General features: G+C 41.0%; 1 protein-coding gene across 8 annotated transcripts in view; it reads left to right on the top strand.

Moving 5' to 3' along the window:
• Window positions 1–25833, top strand: part of LOC140489423 (RNA binding protein fox-1 homolog 2-like) — a 370713-nt gene that overhangs the window by 78324 nt on the left and 266556 nt on the right. For 6 of the 8 annotated variants that reach the window (XR_011963127.1, XR_011963128.1, XM_072588966.1 and 3 more), the window contains exon 2: window positions 15261–15305. The exons of the other annotated variants lie outside the window; for them this stretch is intronic. Coding sequence is in view for 4 of the 6 variants with exons in the window: in XM_072588966.1 (XP_072445067.1) it covers window positions 15261–15305 (45 nt within the window). In the remaining 2 variants the exon portion in view is untranslated. The remainder of the gene's footprint in view (window positions 1–15260; window positions 15306–25833) is intronic. 8 annotated transcript variants of the gene reach the window in all.

The following is a 25833-nucleotide window of genomic DNA, read 5'->3' as shown; positions in this document are numbered from 1 at the left end:
TCTGTTCATCTGTTAGGATCTTGTTAAGTCATTTGCATTGTGCTTCATTTTGATTGCTTTATGCCCTCATTTCTCACCTCTTTCTCCCCCCCCCCCCCCCCCCCCCCCCCCCCCCCGGTACTTTTCCAAGCTCTAATGAGTACAGGCTCAATCTGCTCAACCTTTTCTCGTAAGACTTTACCTTCATCTCAAGAATCAGTCAAGTAAACCTTCTCTGAACTGCCTCCATTACAAATACGTCCCTCCTTAGGCAATGTTAGTTATGGCATGCGAATGCAGTAAGAGGCTTTTCTTGGTCAGTTATGACACAGAGGTTGCAAGAAATTTGTTTAAGCTTTGGACTATTGCCACATTGGAGTTGGTATGGAGCAGGGACTGAAAACAGAAACACCAAACAACAGCTTCAATAAGTCTCCATATGTAAATGAAAGAAACTTCTGCTCAACCAGCACTGAATGTTGAATAAACAGCCTGTTAATTTAGCAGCAGTAGAGATATTGAGAGGCATGGTGAGGTGGAGCTGGTGTTATAGCTTATTTGAAAACTAATGCTTGCTTTTGGATGAAGAAGCCAAAGGCCATCATGGAGCTGACAAATGGAAGCATCCACGGGTAAATTCTTGGGGCCCCCAGAGGTAATAACTTGGAAGTAGAAAGGAAAGCCCTGGAAAGTGATACTCTGGAAATAATAAGATCATCATCATCATTCTTCTTGGTGAAGATAACCATTTTCATCTGGGGTGTGTTTGGCAGAGTGCTTCAGTGACTGTTAATGAAGATCTCCACCCAATAATTCTCCTGAAAATAGGGCAGAATACACGTTGCTACTGCAGCCTTAAGTCTCATCAAATCCTATTTATTATCCTTGTGCTTGCCTCACTCGATTGAATCCCACTTAAATATTGGATTGATTTTAAAAACCTCAGACTTATTTTCAAACATTCCATAGGGAATATACATTTGGAAAAAATGAAATGTGCTTTGGCAAGGAGAATAGAGGAACTGAATATTATTTAAATGGAGACAGACTGCAGCAGAGGGGAATTTGGATGTACTCTTGCATAAATCACAACAAGCTACATAAAGGATCCGGCAGTAGGAAAGGAAAATGGAATGTTGGTCTTTATTTAAAAGGAATAGAGTATAAAAGTAGGTAAATCTTGCTAAGTGTATGCAAGGCACTAATCAACTACACCTTGAACAATGTAAAGCTTTGGTCCCCTTATTTAAAGAAAGATATGTTGGTCTTCGAGGCAGACCAGAGAAGGTCCACTCTGTGCTTATCCATGGAGGAAGTTTCTTATGAGAGGTTGAGTAGGTTAGGGCTGTTGTCAATTGGCGTTTAGAAAAATGAGAGAGAACTTCATTGAAATGTAAGATTCTTTGGGGGCGGGGTGGGGGGGGGGGGTTGTTGCTGACAGGGTAGATGCAAAGAAATTGTTTCTGTTTTGTGGATGTATCTCAGACAGAGGGCTGAATATTAATCATTATCTGAGGGTGGTGAATGTGTGGAATTCTTTACGGCAGAGAGCTGATTAGGCTGGGTCAATCAGATTTTTAACTATGAAGGGAATTGAGGATGTTTGGGAAAAGGCAGGAAAGTGGAATTGAGGATTATGACTTCAGCCATGATCTCATTGAATGGTGGAGCAGACTCAGTGGGCTGAATGGCCTACTTCTTTCTGCTCCTATATATTATTATCATACAGTTGAGTTTGGGATGGGTTTCTGGCTTGGGATTTGACCTTCTTGCTTTTCCTCTCTGTCTCTGATATGCAGTTATTTTGAAAGTGGCTGTCCTGCTGGTTTATTTGGTTGTCATTTGCAGCAACCTCGGCTGTGCTTCTCCCAAGACTTGATACTGGTATTAAACTCTGAGCTTAAGCCATTTGGATGTTCTTGTACAGCTTTCTTTGATCATCATGTTAATATAGTCAAGCCTAGAGTGTTCTTTGGAAATTTTTTTTGGTAAATGAGTATCAAGCTTTCTTGCTAGATACTCTTAATAACCTGTTTGTGTCAATCTCAAGCTGGTATTGTTGCTTAGCATTCTAGCTTGGGTGAGGACCTGAATCTTCAGTATTTTGCCCTTCCTCCTTGATGTTCAGAAGCTTCCAAAAGCAGCTTGAGTGAAAGTAGCTAGGCTTCATGGTGTGACCCTGGTACAAAATCCAAGTTCAGCATGCATGGAGCAGGTTGGGCAGGGCTACTGTTCTTCAGACTTTGGTAAATGGACCTCCCGATTGATGGTCAAAGATTGCTGAGACGTGTCATGATTTGGCAATTCCTGTTCCAGGAAATCATTCCTGCAGATTATAAAATAAAGTTGTCACATGAATTAGAGAAAAGCTCCATGTTGCATTGCATGCTCAGCTCTGAACTGACAACGAGTGCATTGTCATTGGCAAGCAGGAAACTGTGAAGTGTTTCCTTGGAGACCTTGGTGTTTGCTTGGAGTAATGTCACTGATTAGTTTGCACTTGGAGAGCTCTGGACAGGAGAATTGAGACACAAAAAACCTGGATCTTTACATGTCTGTTTACCCAACATAGGCCTCTGACACAGTCGACTGTGAGGGCCTTTTGGAAAGCAATGGAGCAATTCAGCTGTTTTTGAGAAATTTATTACCTGATGCTGAATGGACAATTCAGTGATTGGATGTTTGTTTATGTCCTGGATGATGACTCTTTTGACCCATTCACAATTGTTAATGGAGCTAAACAGAGCTGGATTCTGACAGCAGCCCTCTTTAGCAGGTTTTTCTCCATAATTCCCTCTGATGTCTTTCATGATGATGATTCTGACATGAGAATTAAATCTCTTATAGATGGTGTGACCTCTGATATGGAAGGAGTGAACTGTTGTTCTAGTCTCAGTACTTCACAGGTCGCAACTGAAATTAAAATTATTTTAAACACAAATTCCGATGTGGCCAATTACATTTCTATAAATTAGATTAGAGTAGAAAGATCCATGAACTTAATTTCATTTTTATCAAAGGAGCTTATCAATTTATTATGAAACAAAATCCATTCAGACACTGTTTGCAATATGAAAATATAAATGTTCACCCCTCCTAAGGGAATGGGGGAAAGAAAATAACATCTCTCTGCAGCGATTCACTTTCTAAAGAAACACACAGCCACAAGACCAATTCACCTGACCTGCACATCTTTGGACTGTGGGAGGAAACTGGAGCACCCGGAGGAAACCCACGCAGACACGGGGAGAACTTGCAAACTCCACGCAGTCAGTCGCCTGAGGCGGGAATTGAACCTGGGTCTCTGGCGCTGTGAGGCAGCAGTGCTAACCACTGTGCCACCGTGCCGCCCATTATGACCTGGCATTCTTCTGTGTTTTCCTCATACCTTTGCATGTTCTGGCCTGTGGTGGTTATACTTACATGTGTGATTGTCACTGATTTGTGCTTGATTGTCTCTGTGATCCTGGCAGACCCAACTTGCTCAGGATATACAATATTGAGAAGTTACTTTCAGTTGCTTGTGCAGAAAAACAATCTGATTTCACTCTGATCTCTAAGAAAACCTGCCTCAGGGAGAGAGGAAACAAGCAGAACAACTTAGTCTGCAGCATACAACTGCAAAATCTAAATACAAACTCCAAGCCTTCAAACATTGTTCAAATAGAACAGCCATAAAGCTCAATAGCAAAACAGTCAGGTGTTTTTACTGAATTGTTTGAGCAAACAAGGCTAGCAATTATCCAGAACCATATGGTTTTCAAATGTAATTTAAAAAAAGAACTTGTCTTGTGATTGACCTAACTTTTTAAGAAAACATCCAGGCCCCCCCCACAATCCTTTAAACTCAAGTCCATATACATTATTCAGCCTTCCTTGTTACAATGGTAAGATGTTCAGTCTGAGATGATATGATAAGGTAAATAGGAACAGTTCGACTAAGCTTGACAACTGGAGAAGATGGCAGTGCTTGTTGATACAGTGTAGGGTAATGGTAATGTCTTTACATTAGAAATCCAGGGCAGAGGCTAATGCTGTGAAGACATAGGTTCAAATCCCACGTGATATCTGGTGAAATTTAATTTCAATTGATAACAATTTGTTGTTAAAAACCCAGCTCTTTCAATTATATTCTTGAGGGAAGGGAATTTCCTGCCTTTACTTTTTTTGGCCTGTTTGATTTCATATCCACAGCATTGTGCTTGATTCTTGACAAGAGACTCAGTTCGTGTGCAATTATGAATGGCATGGTCACTTATGTCAAAAGGTACAAATGTAGAGAAAGACAAGGAAGGAAAGTTTCCCTTTGTCATACTCACTTTAGCTGTTATTGTCACTTGTCTAACATCCATTGTGACAGGTCGACACCAAATTGGAAAGGTTCAAACATGAAGTTTCTGGAATAGATTTGGAGGGGTGACAACATATTCAAGGACTTTGGAGAGGACAGGGAGGTTTTAATCTAAAACGTTGATTATGTTGGAAGAGGAAATTTGGAGTTATTTAACACTACAGTGACAAGTGTATACTTGAGTACAGGGATATGGTTTAAATTGGTACAAGTCTGACATATATTTGACTACAAATGGTCAATAGCATGGACTATTTAGTTACACAGAAGAGCAAGACACCAGGGTGATGTTTTGGGTCATGCCTAATGCACTAAAGTGCTTTATTCCTGTTGGATGGTGATGAATCTGCTCTGTGAAAAGATGCAGTGATTGTATGAAAATAGAGAAGGACGAAAATGATTGCTTCTTGAGCTGTTGTAATTTTCCTGGTGCTGGCTGTGTACAGATTTTGGTGTTTCTGCTTAAGGCCAGTGACCTGTCACTTTCTTTATGTTTTCCTGTAATCTCTCAAGCTGCAGATGGAATCGGGTTCTATTCATCTCTTCACGTTTTGAATCCATTAACCTCAATTAGGAAGAAATAACTGTGATGCAACAACCACATGCATTTCTTAAACAATCTGTGTGCCTGGCTGCACTTTAATTTGCTAAGGGAGGCTTGAAGCTGAGCTGGTGGATAAGTGAAGCATCTGTGAATGAATCAGTTTGTAGATTCCATTAGTCAAGTATGTGGTTTTGTTGTATTATTGCAGAGATCTTTCAACTGTATGTTGTCTTTAAGACAGCTACATGGCCTCACAACATATTCATCTTCATCTAACTCTGTCCATTGTCTGTTCTTGCCATCCTCAATGTTCATACGGTAAAGTCATGATTACTGAATCTACAGCTCCTTGCTGAGATTTTCAGCTAGTCGTGTTAAATCCATGTGCTGCTACTCGAGGCAATTGTTTACCTTCATCGGCAACTATAAAGTTTTTCAGTGTGGTGGGAGCTGCACATAACCAGCCAAGTTAGGAGGGTTCCATCACGTTCCTATTTGTTTCTTGTAGATAATGGACAGGCTGTGGGAGTCAGGAGGTGAGTTACTCTCTGCAGGATTCCAAGCTTCTGACCTACTCTTATGACCACAATTTATATATTGAGCCCACTTCACTTTCTAGTTAAAGGTACCCCTCCCCCCACCTCCCCCACCCCCACCCCCGGATGTGGATAGTGGGTGATTTGATGATAGGAAGGGCCTTGACTTGATTATTTTCCCACTGACGTGGTCAAAACTTCCCTCTAGCACATCTCCTCCACTTCCCTCACCTCCGCCTTTAAACTCCACACCTCCAACCACAACAAGGATAGAACACCCAGTCCTCATGTACATCCCGTTAATCTCCAGATACAGCACATAATTCTTCACCATTTCTGCCACCTACAATCAGACCCCACCACCAGAGTTATATTTCCCTCCCCATCCCTATCTGCATTCCACACAGACCATTCCCTCTGCAACTCCCTCGTTAGGCCCATGCCACCCCATTATATAAATATAATGAACTGATCTGCATCTGCATCCTTGTACGTATTTATCAGTGTGGGCTTTCTTCAAATGAAAGAGGATTGTTGTATTATTGCACTCGGTACCTCACAACATGCAGTATGACAGGTTTCCATCTTCATCTCTGTACATTCAGTTATCAACCAACCCAGTGATCCTGTTAACCATATATGTGCAGTAATTCTAATTTTAGCGTGGAATCCAAATTGTGCATGCAAATCATGCCTCATTCATGTGATGGTTTTTAATAAATTTCCAGATATCTGTCTTAATGCTGACTTTTTGTGGTATGTGTTCCATGGACTAACATGAAGAAAATCACAAAGCATATCCTGCTGGAAGCAGCTGAGGATGTCATTTTCTACATTTATGTTTGTTGTTTTAAAGCACTCCACAGAATATGGTTATTTCCAAACCTAGCTGGCTACTACCACTTATCTTTATCAATTGGTGGAGAGACTGATGGGGCTGAATAGCCAAACTCTGCTCCTATATCTTGTGGTAAAAACAATGACTGCAGATGCTGGAAACCAGATTCTGGATTAGTGGTGCTGGAAGAGCACAGCAGTTCAGGCAGCATCCAAGTTGCTTCGAAATCGACGTTTCCGGCAAAAGCCCTTCATCGGGAATAAAGGCAGTGAGCCTGAAGCGTGGAGAGATAAGCTAGAGGAGGCTGGGGGTGGGGAGAAACAAGTTCGAAGCTACTTGGATGCTGCCTGAACTGCTGTGCTCTTCCAGCACCACTAATCCAGAATCCTATATCTTGTGGTTTATGGTCTCGAACATATCACCCCCTACAAAGAAAAGTCAGTTTAAACTTCAGGAAACTAATCTCTTGCCGAATCAGTCATTTTATACCCGTGGAAGGCCATTCCTATTGAAACATGCCACATGTCTCATGAGAATGAATCAATTTGTATTTGCAAGCAACTGTACAATAAAGCAAAATACTGTAGGAGAGAACTAAATAGTCTGGGATTGATTAATCTAAATCCCATACATGAAAAATCAAGCAGAATTGCCTGTTTATATTTACAAAGAAATTGCTGAAAAAGCTCAGCGGGTCTGGCCGCATCTGTAGAGAGAAAGCAGACTTGACATTTCAGATCCAGCGACCCTTCCTTAAAACAGCTCCTTCCCATAACAGAAGGATCCCCCTGCTTGCTGCCTGTGTGCTGATCTTGGATCCAACATGGCACTTCACCTCTGATATCCCATGCTCTTACTTTCTTAGCTAGACTTCCATGATGGACCTTATTAAAGGTTTTATTCTAGACCACATTGAATGCATTACCCTCAAAAGATTCCATTATGTGACATGCAAAGAGTGGTGATTATGGATGTTCAGTAAGTGCTCACTGAAAAGTTAATGGCTGCATTCTTGAAATTCACAACTTTATGTACCAAATCTCCATTTGGCTGGGGAAATACATTTAGAAATTAAACAACTGTGCATGCATGCATAGCACTCTGCCATCCTTGCTGCAACAGCCTGTGAAATTAAATATGTCACTAAACAATATATTAAAACAGTAGCTTGATCAAGCTCCATCTAGTGTCAGACATTAGTTAGCATAGCAAGCTGCAATGGTCCTGTACCACCAACCTCTACCACCAGATGGAGCCCCTCAGTGCCAGTTGAGGCCAAGCAGCTAGGAGAGGGGAATGGCTTCAGTGGCTGTGGGTGTGGATGAAAGTAGGAAAAGGAGCTGGAGGCAAGACCAGGATGAGGGCAAAAGGAGGCCAGGCCATGAATGGCGATACTAAAGGATAGCAAAACCAGAGGGAGATACCAAGGGTGGGGGACAGTAACTTGCTTTTTTAAAATATTCTGTCCAATCTGTCACTTATGTTTGCAGAATTATGTATCTTCTTTGAGTTTGATACTATCTTTGACATTGGGTCTGTCCCTTAGAGTTTTTCATACTTATCATAATGAATCTATTATGTACTTTCTGGAGTATTCCCTTAAATGTTTGGCAATGCATCACTCTTGAGCTCTCCCTCAATCTGAATTGCCTTCACTAGGTCTGCTTTCCTACCCTCAATTCCCCATGCTTAAACTCAAAACAGAATTTTTGAACACATGCATACAAACACACTCCTACATACACACTCACACAATTTTCCTCATTTTTAACTGGGCATAAAATTCAATCATGTTATGTTGCTGCTATCTAGAGGCGCTTTAACTATAAAGTCAGTAATTCATCTTATCTCATTGGTCAAAACCAGGTCTAGTATAGACTGCTGTCTTGTTTCTGCTCTAACATGCTGATCTAAGAAATTGTCCTGAAAACATTAAATGAATTTTTCATCTAGACTACTTTGTCCCCATCTGATTTTTCCACTCTATGTAAGTTAAAATCCCATACCATAATTGCTGTACCCTTTTGACAGTCTCCTATTATATCTTCCTTGATACCCTCTCCTACCATGTGGTTACTGTTAAGAAGCCTGTACACAATTTCTCCAAGTGAACTCTTGCCTTTATCATTTCTCATCCTTACTCTACCTCCTGGTTTCCTGAATTAAGGTCACCACCTCTATTGCACTAATACCATCTTAAATTAACAGAATCATTCCTCTTCGTTTTCCCATATTCCTGTCCTTCCTAAATGTATCTCACCCTTCAATATTCAAATCCCAATTTAGGTCCTCTTTCAGCCACATCTCAGTTACAGCCATTAGATCATAACTATTTGTCTCAGTACTAATGCATCTGTTTTGTTTCAGATGTTACATGCATTGAGATACACTGCCTTAAGTTTCATCCTTTTATTATTTTTATAATCTCTGGTCAAATGTAAAGTTGCTTTGGCTTCTTCCAAGTCCCTCTGATCTCCTTCATTTCCAGATTCTTTCAGTTATTTGGTAATTCACACTTTTATTTTAGTCACGTAACACCTAGCAAATGATGGGAAAGGATAGTTTGTTGTCTTTCAGTTTTTTGGTTACATTACTGCAGAAAGAGAAGAGAGACCCTGTCTTTTCTGTAATTTCTGGAGACTTCCGCCCCTGTATTCATACACAATATTGTTTGGCTTCTGGGCAGGTGGACAATCAGAGAATTCTCATGCTGCTGATTCCTTGCCCCCACAAGTGCGCCGGAGTCTACAAACCAATCAGCAAGTTGTTTCTATGTGTAACTTGCTCTGCACTATGGTGTCATAGTGTATTGGACATCATTCACCTGGTGCTAGAACAAAGCAACGTGTGACTTTGAAGCAGAAACAGCTCATTCAGACATCAGGTCTGCTGCACCATTCAGTGAAATTGTGGCTGACGATAATCTTCAACTCCACTTTTCCTGCCATTTCCCTTTGATCCCTGATTTTCTTCTTGGTTAAAAATCTATCACAGCATTGAGTATACTTAACCACCCAGCCTCAACAGCACTCTTCAATAAAGAATTTCAGAGATTAACCACTCGTGAGGAAATTCCTCCTCATCTCTGTTTTAAATGTGTGACTCCTGACTTGAGGAGGTGAAAATGCAGGTATTGCGTCTCCTACGCTTACAGAAAGGGGCCAGAAGGAAAGGATGGGGTGTTAGCAGTGAATGAAGAGTGGACTAAGGTGTCACAGAGAACAGTGTCCCGAGCCAGAACTGAAAGGGGAGGGTGTAGTAAAACTCCATCGCACTGCAGTTGGTGGAAATGCAGGAAGATGATCTGTCGAGTATCGAGGATGAGGGGAATGCTCGAGTAGTTCTGCGACAGAAGGGTGAGGTGAGACCAGAGAGATGTGAAATAGATTTTGTCAGTTGTGCTGGGTGGAAATCCTTGGTTGTGGAAAAAGAAAGATTTGTTGAAGCTCTGTTGTTGAACATTGCATCAGTGTTCATGGTCACTGGAGAAACTGAAACAGACTGGAATCCTTACAAGAAGCAGGCTGTAAGCAAGTGCAGTTAATGTCAGTAGGAGGTGGCTTTATCACAAATGTTGGGAGAGACCCCACCCTCACCCATTTATCTCTCAGCTCCCCTCCCCCCCCACCACCACACGCCACCAACCCACCCACACACTCATACACACACAAGCCTCATTCCTGATGAAGGACTTATGCCTGAAATGTCAATTCTCCTGCTCCTCGGAAGATGCCTGACCTGCTGTGCTTTTCCAGCACCACACTCTCGACTCGATCTCCAGCAACTGCAGTCCTACTTTCCATGAGATAGCTTATCCCCACAGATGGAGACAGAGCAGGAAGGCAAAGATGTAATTTGAGAACCAAGTCTATCGAGGTTCATATCACAAGCAGGAGATTGCATTATGACAGCAATCGAGCTCTCAGCAAAAGTGATGAGAGAAGGGGCCTGCGGTGTTTTCCACATATTCCACCAAAAGACACTCTTTACAGAGTCCTGAATGGATACCAATAGCAACACCTTTTATTTGGAGAAATGTGTAGAGTTAAAGGGGAGTTTAAGGGTGAGAGAAATATTATTGAGGTGAAGGAGGTGGGGATGGGAATTGGTTGGGCATACAGAAAATTGGAAGACTGTTTCAGTTTAGAAAGATTTGATGTTCAAATTGAAAAGGTGGTAATCAGGGCCTGGGAACTGTTGAACAAATGAATTTAGCAGAAAGTTACAGATGTAGATTGGAAGGGACTGTATGGGTGTGGGGGAAAGAGTTGAGCTAGGAAGAAAGGAGACTGGTGAAGAGATGGGCTAAGCGTGGGGAGGATCTTTGCTGAGAGATGTGGCTGCAGAGATGGTGCTGATAGCAGAGGAGCTCAGTGTTCCGCTGAACCCTTACTCACTGAGGTAGGTCTGATTCTGAGGCCATGGTTTGTAGGTGCTAATGTTGGACTGGTCTAGATAAAGTCACATGACAGCAGGTTATAGTCCAACAGGCTTATTTGAAATCACAAAGTTTTGGAGCTCTGCTCCTTTGTTTCTCTCCACTTCACCTGACATTCAGGCACAGTCTTTTGACACTCTTAGTTACCTGGAATTATCTTGCTATGATCTCTCTGACTATAGATTCTATGCCTGTGTGTGTCCCTCCACCTGACAAGGGTGCAGCACTCCAAAAGCTTGTGATTTCAGATAAATCTGTTGGACGATAACATCGTTTTGTGTGACTTTTGACTTTGAATCTGAGGCATTTAGACTGCACATAAATATTCTGGAAGTGGTTCACAGGAAGTTTTCTAGATTGGTCCCTGGAATGAATGGGTTGACTTATGAGAAAATGTTGGTTAGACTGGATTTGTTTCCACTGGAGTTTAGATAAGTGTGGGGAGATTTGATCAAAGTGCATCAGATCCTGATGGATGTGGAAAAGATGCTTCCTCTTGTAGTTCAGACCAGAATCAGGGCACATTGTTTAAAATTAGGGATCACCTAATTTCAGGACAGATGAGAAATTTTTTTGAGGGTTATGTAACTTTGGAATTCTTTGCCTCAGAAAGCAGAAAAAGTGGGGGTCATTTGAATACCTTTAAGTCAGAGGTAAATTCTTTTTAGGTTTATCAGTACAGATGGGAATATGGAATTCAAATCAAACAGGTCAACCACAATCATACTGACTGGCTGAATGGTCTCCTTCTGCTTCTAGTTCATGTGTTCATAGTCTGAGGGAAAAGGTTGGAGGATGTCATGAATGGTAAAGTTTGACGCTTGAGGGATTTGGAGGGAAGAGAAGGAAGGATCTGGGTGGGTATTGGCACACATGAGTTAATGAAGCTTGTGGTCTTCACACCCACGAAAGGTAAAAACGTTTGAATTAAAATGCTGAATGCAATTGAGCAGGGCACCTGTTAGGGAGAGTCTGGGGTAACTCTTGAGTGGTTGCTCAGATGAGATGTTGAAGGTACTTGTTACTGTTGGAATACTATGCTAGCAAGGCTCAGTAGCTCAGAAGAAAAAGAGAATACATAAAATGGCTGGGGAAGAGAGTGTATTTAAAACTAAACTGTTTCATGTAAAGTATTTGATAACTGTCTTTCTATTGTTTCATTGTGGTTTTAACTTATCCTAATTTGTTTCATTGACATTAGCTAAGTGTTTATTCAAAGAACAAAGAAAGCAATCAGAATATTAATGACTTAATTGGACTGGTTTTTTAAACAAAAGTTGCGACTGAATCCCTGTTCAAGATTGCTTTCCTGGATATGTGTTTCCTCAAACACTCACTGTTACAGACTTCGTTTTAAGGAGAGCTGAAGAAAGTGTCGACTGAAGGGACGTACAGAAGTATTCTGTTTTATTCCCCAGTTCAGTGAAATAGGTGGTGTTGGTCATTACACCATATATCAGAGCAGGTGTAGGTTTGCTCCCTGAGCTGTAGGTTTAATATCCAGACGTTTCATTACCTGGCTAGGTAACATCATCAGTGGCGACCTCCAAGTGAAGCAAAGCTGTTGTCTCCTGCTTTCTATTTATATATTTGTCCTGGATGGGGTTCCTGGGGTTTGTGGTGATGTCATTTCCTGTTTGTTTTCTGAGGGGTTGATAGATGGCATCTAGATGGCAACCACAACGCCATAAACAAATACATAGATCTAGATACCATCTATCAACCCCTCAGAAAACAAACAGGAAATGACATCACCACAAACCCCAGGAACCCCATCCAGGACAAATATATAAATAGAAAGCAGGAGACAACAGCTTTGCTTCACTTGGAGGTCGCCACTGATGATGTTACCTAGCCAGGTAATGAAACGTCTGGATATCAAACCTACAGCTCAGCGAGCAAACCGACACCCTAAATCTCAACTTGAGTTACAAACCTTCACAAACCTTGCATATATCAGAGCAGTAGAAATATAAAGTTTTGGGTCATCACACCTCAGCTCCACTTTGAACTTGAATGCAGCTCTTGCTTTTGTGTTATAAAACTGTGTGATTGGTCTGATTGGAATTGTTGGTTTGTGACCTTTGTGAGGAAATTTGTTTTGTCAAGGCGTTTTGTTCATAATCTGGCTAAGGTATTAGAGTGTATTAGGCTGTTATTAAATCCTGGCTTATTCAATTCCCTCATGTGTTTTGGCCTTTGAGTTGATCTGAGCAGAACAGGTACAGGTTTGATTTAGCCTTTCTTGACTTTAACTTGATTCATTTGCAGCTTTGTTCTTCATTGACTTTTCCAGGACTCAAAACTGATTAGATGATCGTATTCGGGTTACTGGTGTTATAGTTTGGACAGTGCTGGTAAAGCATACGTCCTGTGTATGTGGGAATTATTAAAAGGAGTAAAATGCAATTTACATAAGTTCGAAATTCTCTTACTGTTCTTAAAGTTGTGCCCTGCAATAATTAGATTTTAACCTATTTTTCTAACTGATCTGTTCAGGATGTTGTTACACATCTCTGGAGCAGATAGGAGGATGGAGAAAAATATGCTGCAAATGTATTAGTTATTTTTTATTGTTCCTGAAGAAAGTCCCCGTAGTTTAATTTTATCCTGGTAACAAGTCAGTCAGAGGCACTTAGGGATCTTGGGAAGTTTCATGAAATCTTCACAATTGTGGTGACTCTGGGGAATAGAGAGGCTTGATTTTCAGTGCATTGTCGTAGTGTGTTGTGACAAAATAATTTCTAACCTTGTACTTCTTACAGTGAAACCCACACGAATGAGTGATGATATTGGAAGGAAGGGTGCTTGCTCCAACTTCCACTCTTGATTGCTTTTGTGATGTTTCTGTAACCTCTTAGAATATTTCAAACAAAGTTGTATTTGTTATTATTAATGTTTATAGTATAAAAATACCTATTTTTCTGATCTGAATAAACCAGAAAGGCACTTATGTTAGTCATGAAAAGGTAGTGAGATATTTAATGCTTCCAGAGATGACCATAACTGTTGGTTTTGTTTTTGTGTGATAGTTGTGGAAACTGAGCTGAGACCAGTGGGTGGTCTATGGGACCTTGTACCTCCCCTTAAGGAGTCTATGTGCAAAGAGGTTTGAGAACCACTAGTTTGCACATTGAACCTACCCTAGGAATGTTTAAGCAATGTAGATTAAACAGAGTAAAGTTCCCTGAATGCTCTTGGGTCAGGTACAGTGAGGGTTGGATGGGCATTGAATCCAAGACTCTCAAAAAATGATAATTGCTGTTTTTCCTCCTAGAGCAGACAGTTTAAAACCTGACTTTGTAATGGGCATGTGACTCTTGTAGAGTTGCAGAAATTTGTCATAATAATTGGTGTTGCAAACATTTCCTTGAAAATGTTGAGCTGTATTGGTATCCAAGGTTACATCTGTGTGTATTGCTTACTGATATGGCAGTCTATCTTTTGTGAAGGATGTTGTTGCCTATGGTCACAATTGTTGGTCAGCTGATAGGATAACTTGATTCTGGGCAGAGGGAATGTCCCTACAATTTAATACCTTGTTTTGCACAATGTTTTTTTTTGGATAGTTAAGCTCTGTTTGGATGAGGAGCAGGCCAGTGACCAGTACTTGTGGTAGCTGTTTTGGTAGTTTGGCCTTCAATTGTTGTGTGTGAAGTTGTCATGTGAAACTATACCACTCATAATGTGGTCAATTTGTTTTTAAAAATGTGACCAATTACCAGCTAGCCTTAATATTTTAGCCAGATCTCAATAATGCTCTTTAGATGTTGAGAAATGACTTGAGTATAACTATCTGAAATTGAACAGGATGCATTTAGTTATAATTGCTGCTGTGTGATCTTTATTTGCCTTCTTTATTCCTCTTCTTGCACTTCTTCCTGTCTACAGTTCCTGCTCCTTCATGAATGGGGGGCAAGAATGTTAAACAAAGCATTTGATCAAAACCTTTTATTTTCTAGAGTATTTGCTGGTGATCAGTGACCCAACAGAGAGGTCTGGTCAGTTTTTAGACTTGCATCAATGGTGGGAAATATATTTGTCAGATTTATTTAGGGGTTCACTTGTGTTGATTTCCCTCCTTTTTTTGCTGGAACGTATATTGCTGATAGCTTGTATGTGTGTGCAGTGATGGTCAACGTGTTTAACAGTTAGTGCTTTGTTATTGGAAAAATGCTTGCTTTGCCGCACTCCACAATTGACTAATACATTAACAGTCTAATTGATTAATAATAAATGGTCGTACTGGGATTGTTGCTAAGTTTCAGATGACTGTCATTTGCAAATAGCTTTTCTCAGATGCAAGAATTAGTGACACAACCCTAGCGAAGTGCAACAGGTGGAGTGTGCATATTCAATTCTTATTGAGTTCCTGTAAAATTATGCTCCGATAATGTTTGGTAATGTGTATAATGCATATTGGTAAACACTTGACAGTGTAATTCCTACAGTTGGGAGCTCACTGGGGTAACCCCAAAGCAGTTTCCTTGGTGGCGGTTTTACAGGTTTCACTTATCTAACTAAGTAATGATGGAGAATTGCATGTGCTAAGAAGTCTGTTGTTTCTCCTTCAGAGTGAAGTTTTGACCCAGGGATACCTACCTTATATGAAGAGTCAGGTATGCACAAATTAAAGTGAAATTTCATTCATTTCTCAAATCAAAGTTTTTATAAAAATGAACGAGCATCTATTTAACTACTAGCTGTTAAGTTTGTATGTTTGTGTACAAACTAAAGCGATTTCATATTTACAGCTGTACTCTGATAGTTGCCACTTTCGTGTTATAATTTGTTAAAGCTAGTTTCCTGTCCTTATCCTTTGTGATAATCCTTTTCCTCCATGGAGGCACTACTTACTACATTTCACAGGTGCTAATGCTGTCTATGAGCATAAATTATTTTTAAAACAGTACATTTATCCTGCCCCTTTTACAAACACCTCAATATGCTTTGTGACAAAGGAAAGGGAAGAATGAAGAAAAAGGATGATGGTAACTGAACCTATTTCTCTCCACATTTCCTGCCTTTACAGCACAGATTGTCAGTGCTCAGATTTGCAAGTGATAACTAAATCTCCAATCCAGCAAAATATGCCACTGACACTGATATAACATTATTAAAAAGAGGCTGCGTGTGGAAAGTCTTCATCCACCCTCTAAAGCCATTGGGATTTGTTTGAATTCACTGATCATTTTCCTGTCATAACTGGCTCACAGCGTTGGGATTGCTGCTTCAGAGAACAGACTGCAGTAAAAATGGATGTAATAAAAAGCTGTTTATTATTATTATTATCTCCATTTGCATGTTTCACACTTGAAGCAGACATAATATCAATGTTCTGCTGCTGGGTTATTGGGGAAATCGGTCATTTAGCAGTAAAGCATTTTTCTACAATTTGCACTTCTATGTTGAGTATAGCTTCAGTTGAATACAGGGTTGTGTTTCTTTAGTTTGGTCTCTATTGTAATTTAGATCATTCCAGTACTGCATTGCAACAGCTGTTCTAAAACTTGTGGACCATATTGTGCTACAGATTCTGCTTTTGATAGAGAGTGCCTTGAACTACTATTCATTTGATTCATCCATCTTTGAGAGGTAGAATCCTCATTTTTTTTAAAAGATGAAAGCTGTTCAAATGCATTCTCCACGTCAACTATTAAAATGTATGAAGAAGTTTAAAGCTCCCATTTTCTTCAAGCACGGCTGGCAAATATTCAGTGACATCTCTTCATTCTTTTCAAACTTCTTTTCATACCAATGAAAGGGTCACTGGACTCATTCTCCACAGATGCTGCCAGATCTGCTAAATTTCTTGAGCAATTTCTGTTTTCATTTCAAATAAGAGCTGATGGAGGAGAATGGTGAGAATAAGGAGTTGGAATAAAGTTTCAGGTCACTGTAAAGGAGGATGTAGTTCATGCCTTTGAGCAGAAAGACCTGAATGATGTTGAGCAGATTGGATCTTAATCCTTTTATTGAGATGTTGGTTTATAGCCAGGCCTGTTCAAATACTTTGCAGAGGAAGCAAAATGAGGGACAGGCAGTCATGAGAGAGGATGGTTGTGTTCAAGCTGACTGTTATCGTCATGATATTGGAAGAGTGAAGGATTATGCCTGGATAAAGGATAGTGAGAAGAATATAAGCTGGTGTGGAGGCTGAGAGGAGATTCTGAATAGGTAGCAGTTTAAGGAACTGGAGTTTGAGACTCTTTGATGAACGTAGCTTGGAGAAGAGAAATTGCAGAGAGTGGTGGGGTCTTGGGCTAAAACTGTAGCTGTAGAATATCAAGTGTGAAACTAGGAAGGGTGGTACATATCAAGGATTGTGATCGAAGGGACTGAAACAGAAAGGTCCCTTAAGGAGAAATTAAGCCCAAAAGAGGAGGGGTTGAAACTTGGGTGTAACCCTATTGCCAGGGCAAAGTTCAGAATTTTATGAAGAAAGTTTTTTTTGTATTTGAAATTCTCTTAAAAGGGTTAATTTCTTGTATTTTTTATGACAGTTGGGAGAGGACTTGACCTAATTTGCAACTTTGTACTCTAATTAAGTGTCAAGTAATTGCTTTTGGCCACCTTAAACATTTTAGTTCACCTGCATCATCTGTTTGTGCATTGAGTGTAAGTTAACGGAATGAGTTATTGAAGAGCTAGGTCTAGCTTTTTCCAGCCCTTTCATTTCTATGGAATGAATTGAAGCAAGCCTTGGTTATCCTTTGGCCACCTTTACCAATGCTGTACACGGTCGCAGTAACCAAAGGCTTCTCACGAGATCTCAACTTTGTATTTCTTCGATGAGAGGTTAGGATATGTGAGGGCAGAATATTGATCTGTTGTCTTCAAAGCTGCTATATTCCAAGTAGGAAATTTGGAGGATAGTCTGAGGTCTTAAGGATTTTATGCAACTGAAGATCTGTATCAAAGAACAAAACAACACAGGAACACAAGCCCTTTGGCGTACCAAGACTGTGCCAACCTATGTCTTTCTAAACTAAAAACCTTTTGCCCCTAAGCGGTCCATAACCTTCTATTTCCTGCCTATTCGTGTATCTGTTAAGCTGCCTGTTAAACATTGTGTCTGCCTCTACCACTTCCTCTGGCACTGCATTCTAGGCTTTTACCATCCTCTGTTTAAAAAAAAGGAAAACCTGCCTTTTGTATCCTCTTTAAACTTTTCCACTTTTACCTTAAACCTATGTCCCCTTGTAATTGACATTTCTACTCTGGGAAAGAGACTCTGACTATCCACTCTATCCATGCCCCTCATAATTTTGTAAACTTCTATCAGGTCGCCCCTCATCCTTTAGTGTTCAAGTGAAAACAAACCAAGTTTGTCTCATCTCCCTCATTGTGGGTGGCACGGTGGCACAGTGATTAGCACTGCTGCCTCACAGCGCCTGAGACCCGGGTTCATTTCCCGCCTCAGGCGACTGACTGTGTGGAGTTTGCACGTTCTCCCCGTGTCTGCGTGGGTTTCCTCCGGGTGCTCCGGTTTCCTCCCACAGTCCAAAGATGTGCAGGCCAGGTGAATTGGCCATGCTAAATTGCCCATAGTGTTAGGTAAGGGGTAAATGTAGATGTAGGGGTATGGGTGGGTTACGCTTCGGCGGGGCGGTGTGGACTTGTTGGGCCGAAGGGCCTGTTTCCACACTGTAAGTAATCTAATCTAATACCCTTCAAACAAGGCAACATCCTGGTATAAAGTTTCTATACCCTCTCTGAATCATCCACGCCCTTTCTTGTAGTGTGGTGACCAAGATTGTGTACAATATTTCAAATGTGGCCTAGTAAAGTTCTATATGGTTGCAACATGACTTGCCATTTTTATATTCTGTGCCCTAAACAATGAAGGCAGATATTCCAGATGCTGCCTTAACCACTTTAACCATTTGTGTTGCCGCTTTGAGAACTGTGGACCTATATGCCTAAATCTCTGTGTTGATGCTGGTAAGCGTTCTGTCATTTACTGTATATATCCCTTCTGCATTAGACTTTCCAGAATGCATCACTGCATATTTGTCTGGATTAAACTCCATTTGCAATTTCTCCACCCACGTCTCCAGTTTATCTATATCCTGCTGTATCCTCTGGCAGTCTTCCTCACTATCCGCAACTCCCCCCAACCTTTGTGTCTGCAAACCTATTAATCAGGCCAACTGCATTCTCCTTCAAATCATTTGTACATCTTACCAACAACAGGGGTTTCAACACTGATCCCTGCAGAACACCACTAATCACAGATCTCCAGTCAGAAAAATTCCCTTCCCCCACTATTCTGTTTTCCATGACTAAGCTAGTTCTGTATCCATCTTAGCATCTCACTGCAGATCCCATGTGATTTCCCGAGACAAAGGCCTTGCTACAGTCCATTTTAACAGCAGCTACCTGCTCTCATCAATCATCTTTGTCACTTCTTCAAAAAAAACTCAGCTTGTGAGAAGTGACCTTCCCTGCACAAAACCATGCTGGCCTATCGCTAACAAGTCTCAATTTTTTCGGATGTGAGGTGATCCTATCCTTAAAAATCTACTCCACTAATTTCCCTAGCACTGATGTAAGGCTCACCGACCTAAAATTTTCCAGATTATCCCTGTTGCCCTTAAAGAAATTATGTTGGTTGTTTTCCAGGCCTTTGTATCCGCTGCAGGCACTGAGGAAGTCCCAAAGATTTCATACAAAGCTCCAGCAATTTCCTCACCTGCCTCCCTCTGCATTCTGAGATAGATCCCATCAAGTCCTGGGGACTTGTCTATCTTAATGCTTTTTAAAACATGCAACACCTTTTTTTGCTAACATGCCCTCGAATATTATCATACCCCATACACTGTGAAGTTAGGTGCGTAAGTCAGGGGTGAATGTAGTGGAATGGGTCTGGGTGGGTTGCTGTTCGGAGGGTCGGTGTGGACTTGTTGGGCCGAAGGGCCTGTTTCCACACTGTAGGGAATCTAATCTAATCTAATCTAATCTACCCTCCTGAGATTCACCATCCACCATATCAGTCTCCCTTATGAATACCGATGCAATGCATTTGTTAAGGATCACGTCCTCTGGCCCCAGTGCTTAAGTTTCCCTCCTTTGTCCTTGAGGGGACTTACCCTTTTCCCCTAGCTACCCTCTTGCTCCTTATATAGGTACGTGAACACCTTGGGATTTTCCTGTGTTTGCCAAACACAGTTAGTGGTCCCTTTTAGCCCTCCTAATTTCTTGTTTGAGTTCTTTTCTGCTTTCTTTGTGTTCTTAGGGGTCTGTCTGTCTTCAGTTTCCTTTTTCATAATTTCTCGTCATCCGGGGTTCCTGAATCTTGCTATCCCTGTCGTTCTTTTTCACAGGAATGTGCTGGTCCTGAACTCTCAATTGGCCTTTGAAAGATTCCCACCTGCCAAATGTGGATTTACTCTCAAACAGCTGGCCCTGGTCTACATTCTCAGTTCCTGCCTAACATTGTGGTAATTAGTCTTCCCCCAATTTTGTACTTTCACCCAAGCATTACTCTTATCCTTATCCATAAGTAACGTAAAGCTTACAGAATTAAGGATACTGTTCCCAAAATGCTCCTCCAGCGAAGCTTCCATCGCCTGTCCAGGTTCATATCCCAAAACCTGGTCTAGTATAGCCCCGTCCCGACTTGGACTATTCACATATTGTTTCAAAAAGCCATCCTGGACACATCTAACAAATTCTACCCCCATCTAAGCCTATGGTACTAAATGAGTCCCAGTTAATATAAAGAGAGTGAAAATCACCCACCACAACAACCCTGTTGTTTTTACATTTTTCCATAATCTGTTCACATATCTACTCCTCTATCACCCACTGACTGTTGGGAGGCCTGTAATAGAATCCAACAAAGCGATTGCACCCTTCTTATTCCTGAGCATAACCCATATGTCTTCACTAAATGAACTCAGCAAGGTGTCCTCCCTCAGTACAACCATGGTATCAGTAAAGCAAGCCACTTTGTTTTACCTGAAACGTCTAAATCCTGGAACGCTAGGCTGCCAGTCTTGGCCCTGTCTCAACCAAATTCTAAGACTTTACGATTTGCAGTTCAGAGAATGGAGAAAAATTGAACTAAAATGCAGTTATCTAAGACTAATTGATTACAAAATTAAGGCTGTAAGTGTTGAATGGTTTGGTTTCAGGAAAATGTAATTGTGAATATGAAATGTTGAGCATCCTAGGCTCAGGGAAAGGTACGGGCATTGAAATACAAACTTTCTTCAAAATGTAGTTTAATGTACTCAGTTTTGTAGCTATGTCCTTTCTTTGTGATGAACAGTAGGCAGGGATGATTGATGTATCGCAGCCACAAGATGGTTACTGCTGTTGGAAGAGCTCTGCTCAACTGAAAATATCACTGGCATTTTGCTACTGGCATAGCCCACTTCACTGTTGAATTAGTAACCACCAAGGATTTTCACTTATAAACAATGAGAAACAATGTACACAGGAGAATTTTACTGCAGAGAATAGCTAATAAATAAGAATGTGTTCAAAACTGGAACACACTTTGAGGGCTTTAGGTTGTGTGGCTGCTTATATAGCCACTTCTATGTAGCAGCGTCTGACCAAACTGATGATGATGCCAAACCAAAGGAATAAATTCCAACTTCAAATACATAGTGATATTATTCCTCAAAATATCCTTGTATATCGCTTTTATCAATAATTCTATTTCACTCTGAGCCTTAGGCCACCCCATTGACAGCATTTTCTATCTCTGTAGCATTACTGTCCCCACTCCTGTTTCAGCTCATTTGCTGCTGAGATCCTCATCTGTGCTGTTATTAGCTCTGGAGAATCTTTCCTCCTTGTACCCCCTATAAATTTTGAGGTTATCTGAAATTATGCTCCTTGTATGCTAACTCGTACCATATCCTATTTACCCTTCATGTTGAGCTTGCTGACTTGTATTGGCTTCCTTTTCAGGAGCATGTTGATTTTTATACTTCATGTGGTGGTACGTGTATGGAATGAGCTGCCAGAGGAAGTGGTGGAGGCTGGTACAATTGCAACATTTAAGAGACATTTGGATGGGTATATGAATAGGAAGGGTTTGGAGGGATATGGGCTGGGTGCTGGCAGGTGGGACTAGATTGAGTTGGGATATGTGGTTGTCACGGACAGGTTGGACCGAAGGGTCTGTTTCCATGCTGTACATCTCTATGACTCTGTGTCCCTGTTTTCAAATTCTTTCAATCTTTGCCCTTTCTTGCTTCAACTGCCCTTCCAGATATGCAGCCCTGAGATTTCACTGTCCTCCAATTCTGCCTCTTACCCTCAACTTTAGTCCATACCCCATTGATAGATGTAGATCCAAGTGTCCAGAAATTAGACTCTGTCATTCTGTCCAGCTACATCAAAGACATCTCGGAAATGACTGCCAGACTACTCAGACCCCTTGGCATTATGGAAGCCCACAAACCCACCAATACACTAAAACAGCAGCTACTGAATTTGAAAGACCCAATACAGACAGTGAGCAAAACTACAAAATACATTTACAAAATACCATGCAAAGATTGTAACAAACACTACATTGGACAAACAGGCAGAAAACTAGCCACCAGGATACGTGAACTCCAACTGTCCACAAAAAGACATGACCCTCTCTCACTAGTATCCTCACATACGGATGAGGAAGGACACCACTTCGACTGGGACAACACACCCATCCGAGGACAAGCCAAACAAAGACACACACGAGAATGCCTAGAAACATGGCATTCCAACCAGAACTCTATCAAGAAACACATCGAGTTAGACCCCATCTACCACCCCCTGAAAAAAGGAACAGGAAGTGACTTCTCCACAGGAAGTAACAGCACTACAGGAAATGACATCACCAACAGAAAGAAACCCAAACATATAAATAGAAAGCAGGAATTTTCAGAGTTAAAAATCACACAATACCAGGTTAAAGTCCAACAAATTTAATTGGAAGCACACTAGCTTTCAGAGCGACGCTCCTTCATCAGACAATCACCTGATGAAGGAGCATCGCTATGAAAGCTAGTGTGCTTCCAATTAAACCTGTTGGACTATAACCTGGTGTTGTGTGATTTTTAACTTGGTACACCCCAATCCAACACCGGCATCTCCAAATCAGGAATTTTCAGCATTGCTTCGCCTGAGGCCCACTGAAGATTCTACCTAGTAGGGTAACAAAATGTCTGGAAATGAACCTTCCAGCTCCCCGAGCAAATCTACATCCACAATTCTGTCCAGCTGTTTCTGTCTCCTCCTTCAAACTCATTGTTTACATTCATCTCCTTCATCAAGCTTTTGGTCACATGTAGATATCTTGTGTGGCTCAGAGTCAAATTTTGCCAATTCGTGCTTCTTTGAGATGCTTTCCTTCAAGGTTCTATATGACTACAAGGTTGTATTTAGATTACAGATAAATCTCCAAAATTAATTGTATAAAGATTTATTTTCACAAATATTTCTGCTATTGCGCATATAGAGTTGTAACTTCATACAGCACTGAAACAAACTGTTTGGTCTGACTCGTCCACACCAGACATCCCAATTTGACCTAGTCCTATTTGCCAGCACTTGGCCCATATCCCTCCAAACCCTTCCAATTCATATATCCATCAAGATGCCTTTTAAATGTTGTAATTGTACCAGCCTCCACCACTTCCTCTGGCAGCTTGTTCCATACAAGTTCTACCCTTGGCATGAAATATTTACCCATCAGGTTCTTTTAAATCTTTCATCTCTCACCTTATGCCCCTATACCCTATAGTTTTGGACTCCCCACTCTAGGAAAAAGATCTTGTCTACTTACCCTATCCATGCCTCTCATGATTTTATAAACCTTTATAAGGTCATCCCTCAGCCCCCGAAACTCCAGCCAAAGCCTATTCAGCCTCTCCCTGTAGCTCAAACCCTCTGGTCATGACAACATCCTTGTAAATCTTTTCTCATCCTCTCAAGTTTAACAGTGTCCTTCCCTTAGGAGAAAATGGGGACTGCAGATGCTGGAGAGCTAGTTGAAAAGTGTGCTGCTGGAAAACCACAGCAGGTCAGGCAGCATCTGAGGAACAGGCGATTCGACATTTCGGGCATAAGCATAAACTCAAACCTTCGATTCTCCTGCTCCTCGGATGCTGTCTGACCTGCTGTGCTTTTCCAGCGCCACACTTTTCAACTCCAACATCATTCCTGTAGAGGGGCGACCAGAATTGTACGCAGTATTCAGTCAAATCCATGTTCAGATAAATTTTAAATGTTTTACTTTTGTAAAATTGATGAGAGTCACGATTTGTACTAGGAAATAGAACATAGAAAAATACAGCACAGAAAAGGCCCTTCGGCCCTCAATGTTGTGCCTACCTGTGAACTAATCTAAGTTCATCTCCCTACACTATCCCATCATCATCCATGTGCTTAACCGAGGATTGTTTAAATCCCCCTAATGTGGCTGAGTTAACTACATTGGCAGGCAGGACATTCCATGCCCTTACTACTCTCTGAGTAAAGAACCTGCCTCTGACATCTGTCTTGAATCAATCACCCCTCAATTTGTAGTTATGCCTCCTCGTACAAGCTGATGTCATCATCCTAGGAAAAAGACTCTCAATGTCTACCCTATCTAATCCTCTGATCATCTTAGAAATATCATTGATAGTTGGAAAAGCATCGAGGGCCGAAGGGCCTGTTCTGCGCTGTATTGTTCTAGTTGTGTTCTTGGAGGTGATATTCTCAGGCCCGGGATGTTGTTCCTCAAACTTGTGCTCCAGGATCAATCGCCTTCAACTGCTTTCTCAACAACCTGCCCTCCATCAGTTCAGAAGTGAGTCTCCAGAGTTATGTTTTCTCTGGCTTTTTAAAGAATGTGGCTGAAGCCTAAGTTTACAAAACCACTGTAATGTCGGGAATTTTGTTAATTCTTCATGCAGTGATCATCACATACTTTCATCCCAAGTGATTCTGGCATGTTGTGAGCGTTTTAGTGCACTGACTCTCTATTGAGAATCTCTTGAGATGGCCCAAATTAATTTCAAAGTGCATTCTGCCACTTGGCAGGCAGGAAATATTTTAAATTTAATTGAACGTTTACTGTATAGTCACATAATTCTCAAGATTCACACACATTTGTTAACTCTTAATGGACAAGGTTGTGTTTGCAATAATTTAATCCTATGTTCTTAACCCACCTTTGTATTGTGCTTTGGAAAATGTGCAGGTTCTGTCTTCGAACTTGGATGAAAATCCTACAGGAAATTGCCGATTGAAGAACAACAGGGTATTTTATTTCACGAGTTGAATTGCTTCCTTGTGCACATTTGGTATTCAGTTTGTACCGCAACAGGAGCATGTTGTTGATTTGGAACTTTGAATGTGGCTTAGTTCACATAACTGATCATTACACCTTGTTCAGTCTGCTACTGAAGCTGTTGAGACTTTCTAGGTGTCTTCTTCCTGTTGCTTTTCTGAAAGTGTTGACACACAATTACTGGTCACCCTTATTCACATCAGAGTCTTAGAATGAGAGATGACGAACTGTTTAACCACAGGGAGCAGGTGGAATGCATTGTAATTTGATTTTCATCTTGTTCCTACATAATCACTTGCTATAAGGCATGTGAGCCATTTTCCACTGTACTGCCCCACCTTAGTACCTCCAGAGTTCTGAGACAAATGGTGCTCAGTCCCCTCATTCCGAACAAACAGATTATTTGATGTGTATGGAATGGATCGCTGAACTCCAGGGGAGAAAAAAGGGTTGTGAAGTTCCTGTTCAAAATATTTTTATGAGAGAAGTTACATTTTTTAAACACTTGTATTTTTCTCCGTCTCAAGACTTCCTGTCATTCAACTCCTGCTCACATCCCTTACCCACCTTTTACCATACAATGTATAGAAATCCCTACAATTAATCATTTGTGTTTGAAGGATGCCAGATATTCCACTTTTATGCCTTTGTCATTGCTATTTGTCTAAATGATTAATGTCAGTGTCTGTGACAGTGGTGACCGATAATACATTTTCCAATATTTGGATCCCTCTTGCAGATGATAGGTTCTTTTTTGTATGGATGGAATGCTCCTCACTGTTAAAACTTTCATAGGCAGGTGGTGAGATTGGCATCTGGTTTCCAATCTTCTTTCTTAATACTAAATTTATTTACAGAATGTAACA

Source organism: Chiloscyllium punctatum, chromosome 18 (genome assembly GCF_047496795.1).
Source record: "Chiloscyllium punctatum isolate Juve2018m chromosome 18, sChiPun1.3, whole genome shotgun sequence".
In the NCBI taxonomy this organism is placed as follows: Eukaryota; Metazoa; Chordata; class Chondrichthyes; order Orectolobiformes; family Hemiscylliidae; genus Chiloscyllium; species Chiloscyllium punctatum.
Note: the sequence above shows the minus strand (reverse complement) of the source record. Positions and strands in the feature narration are given on the sequence as shown.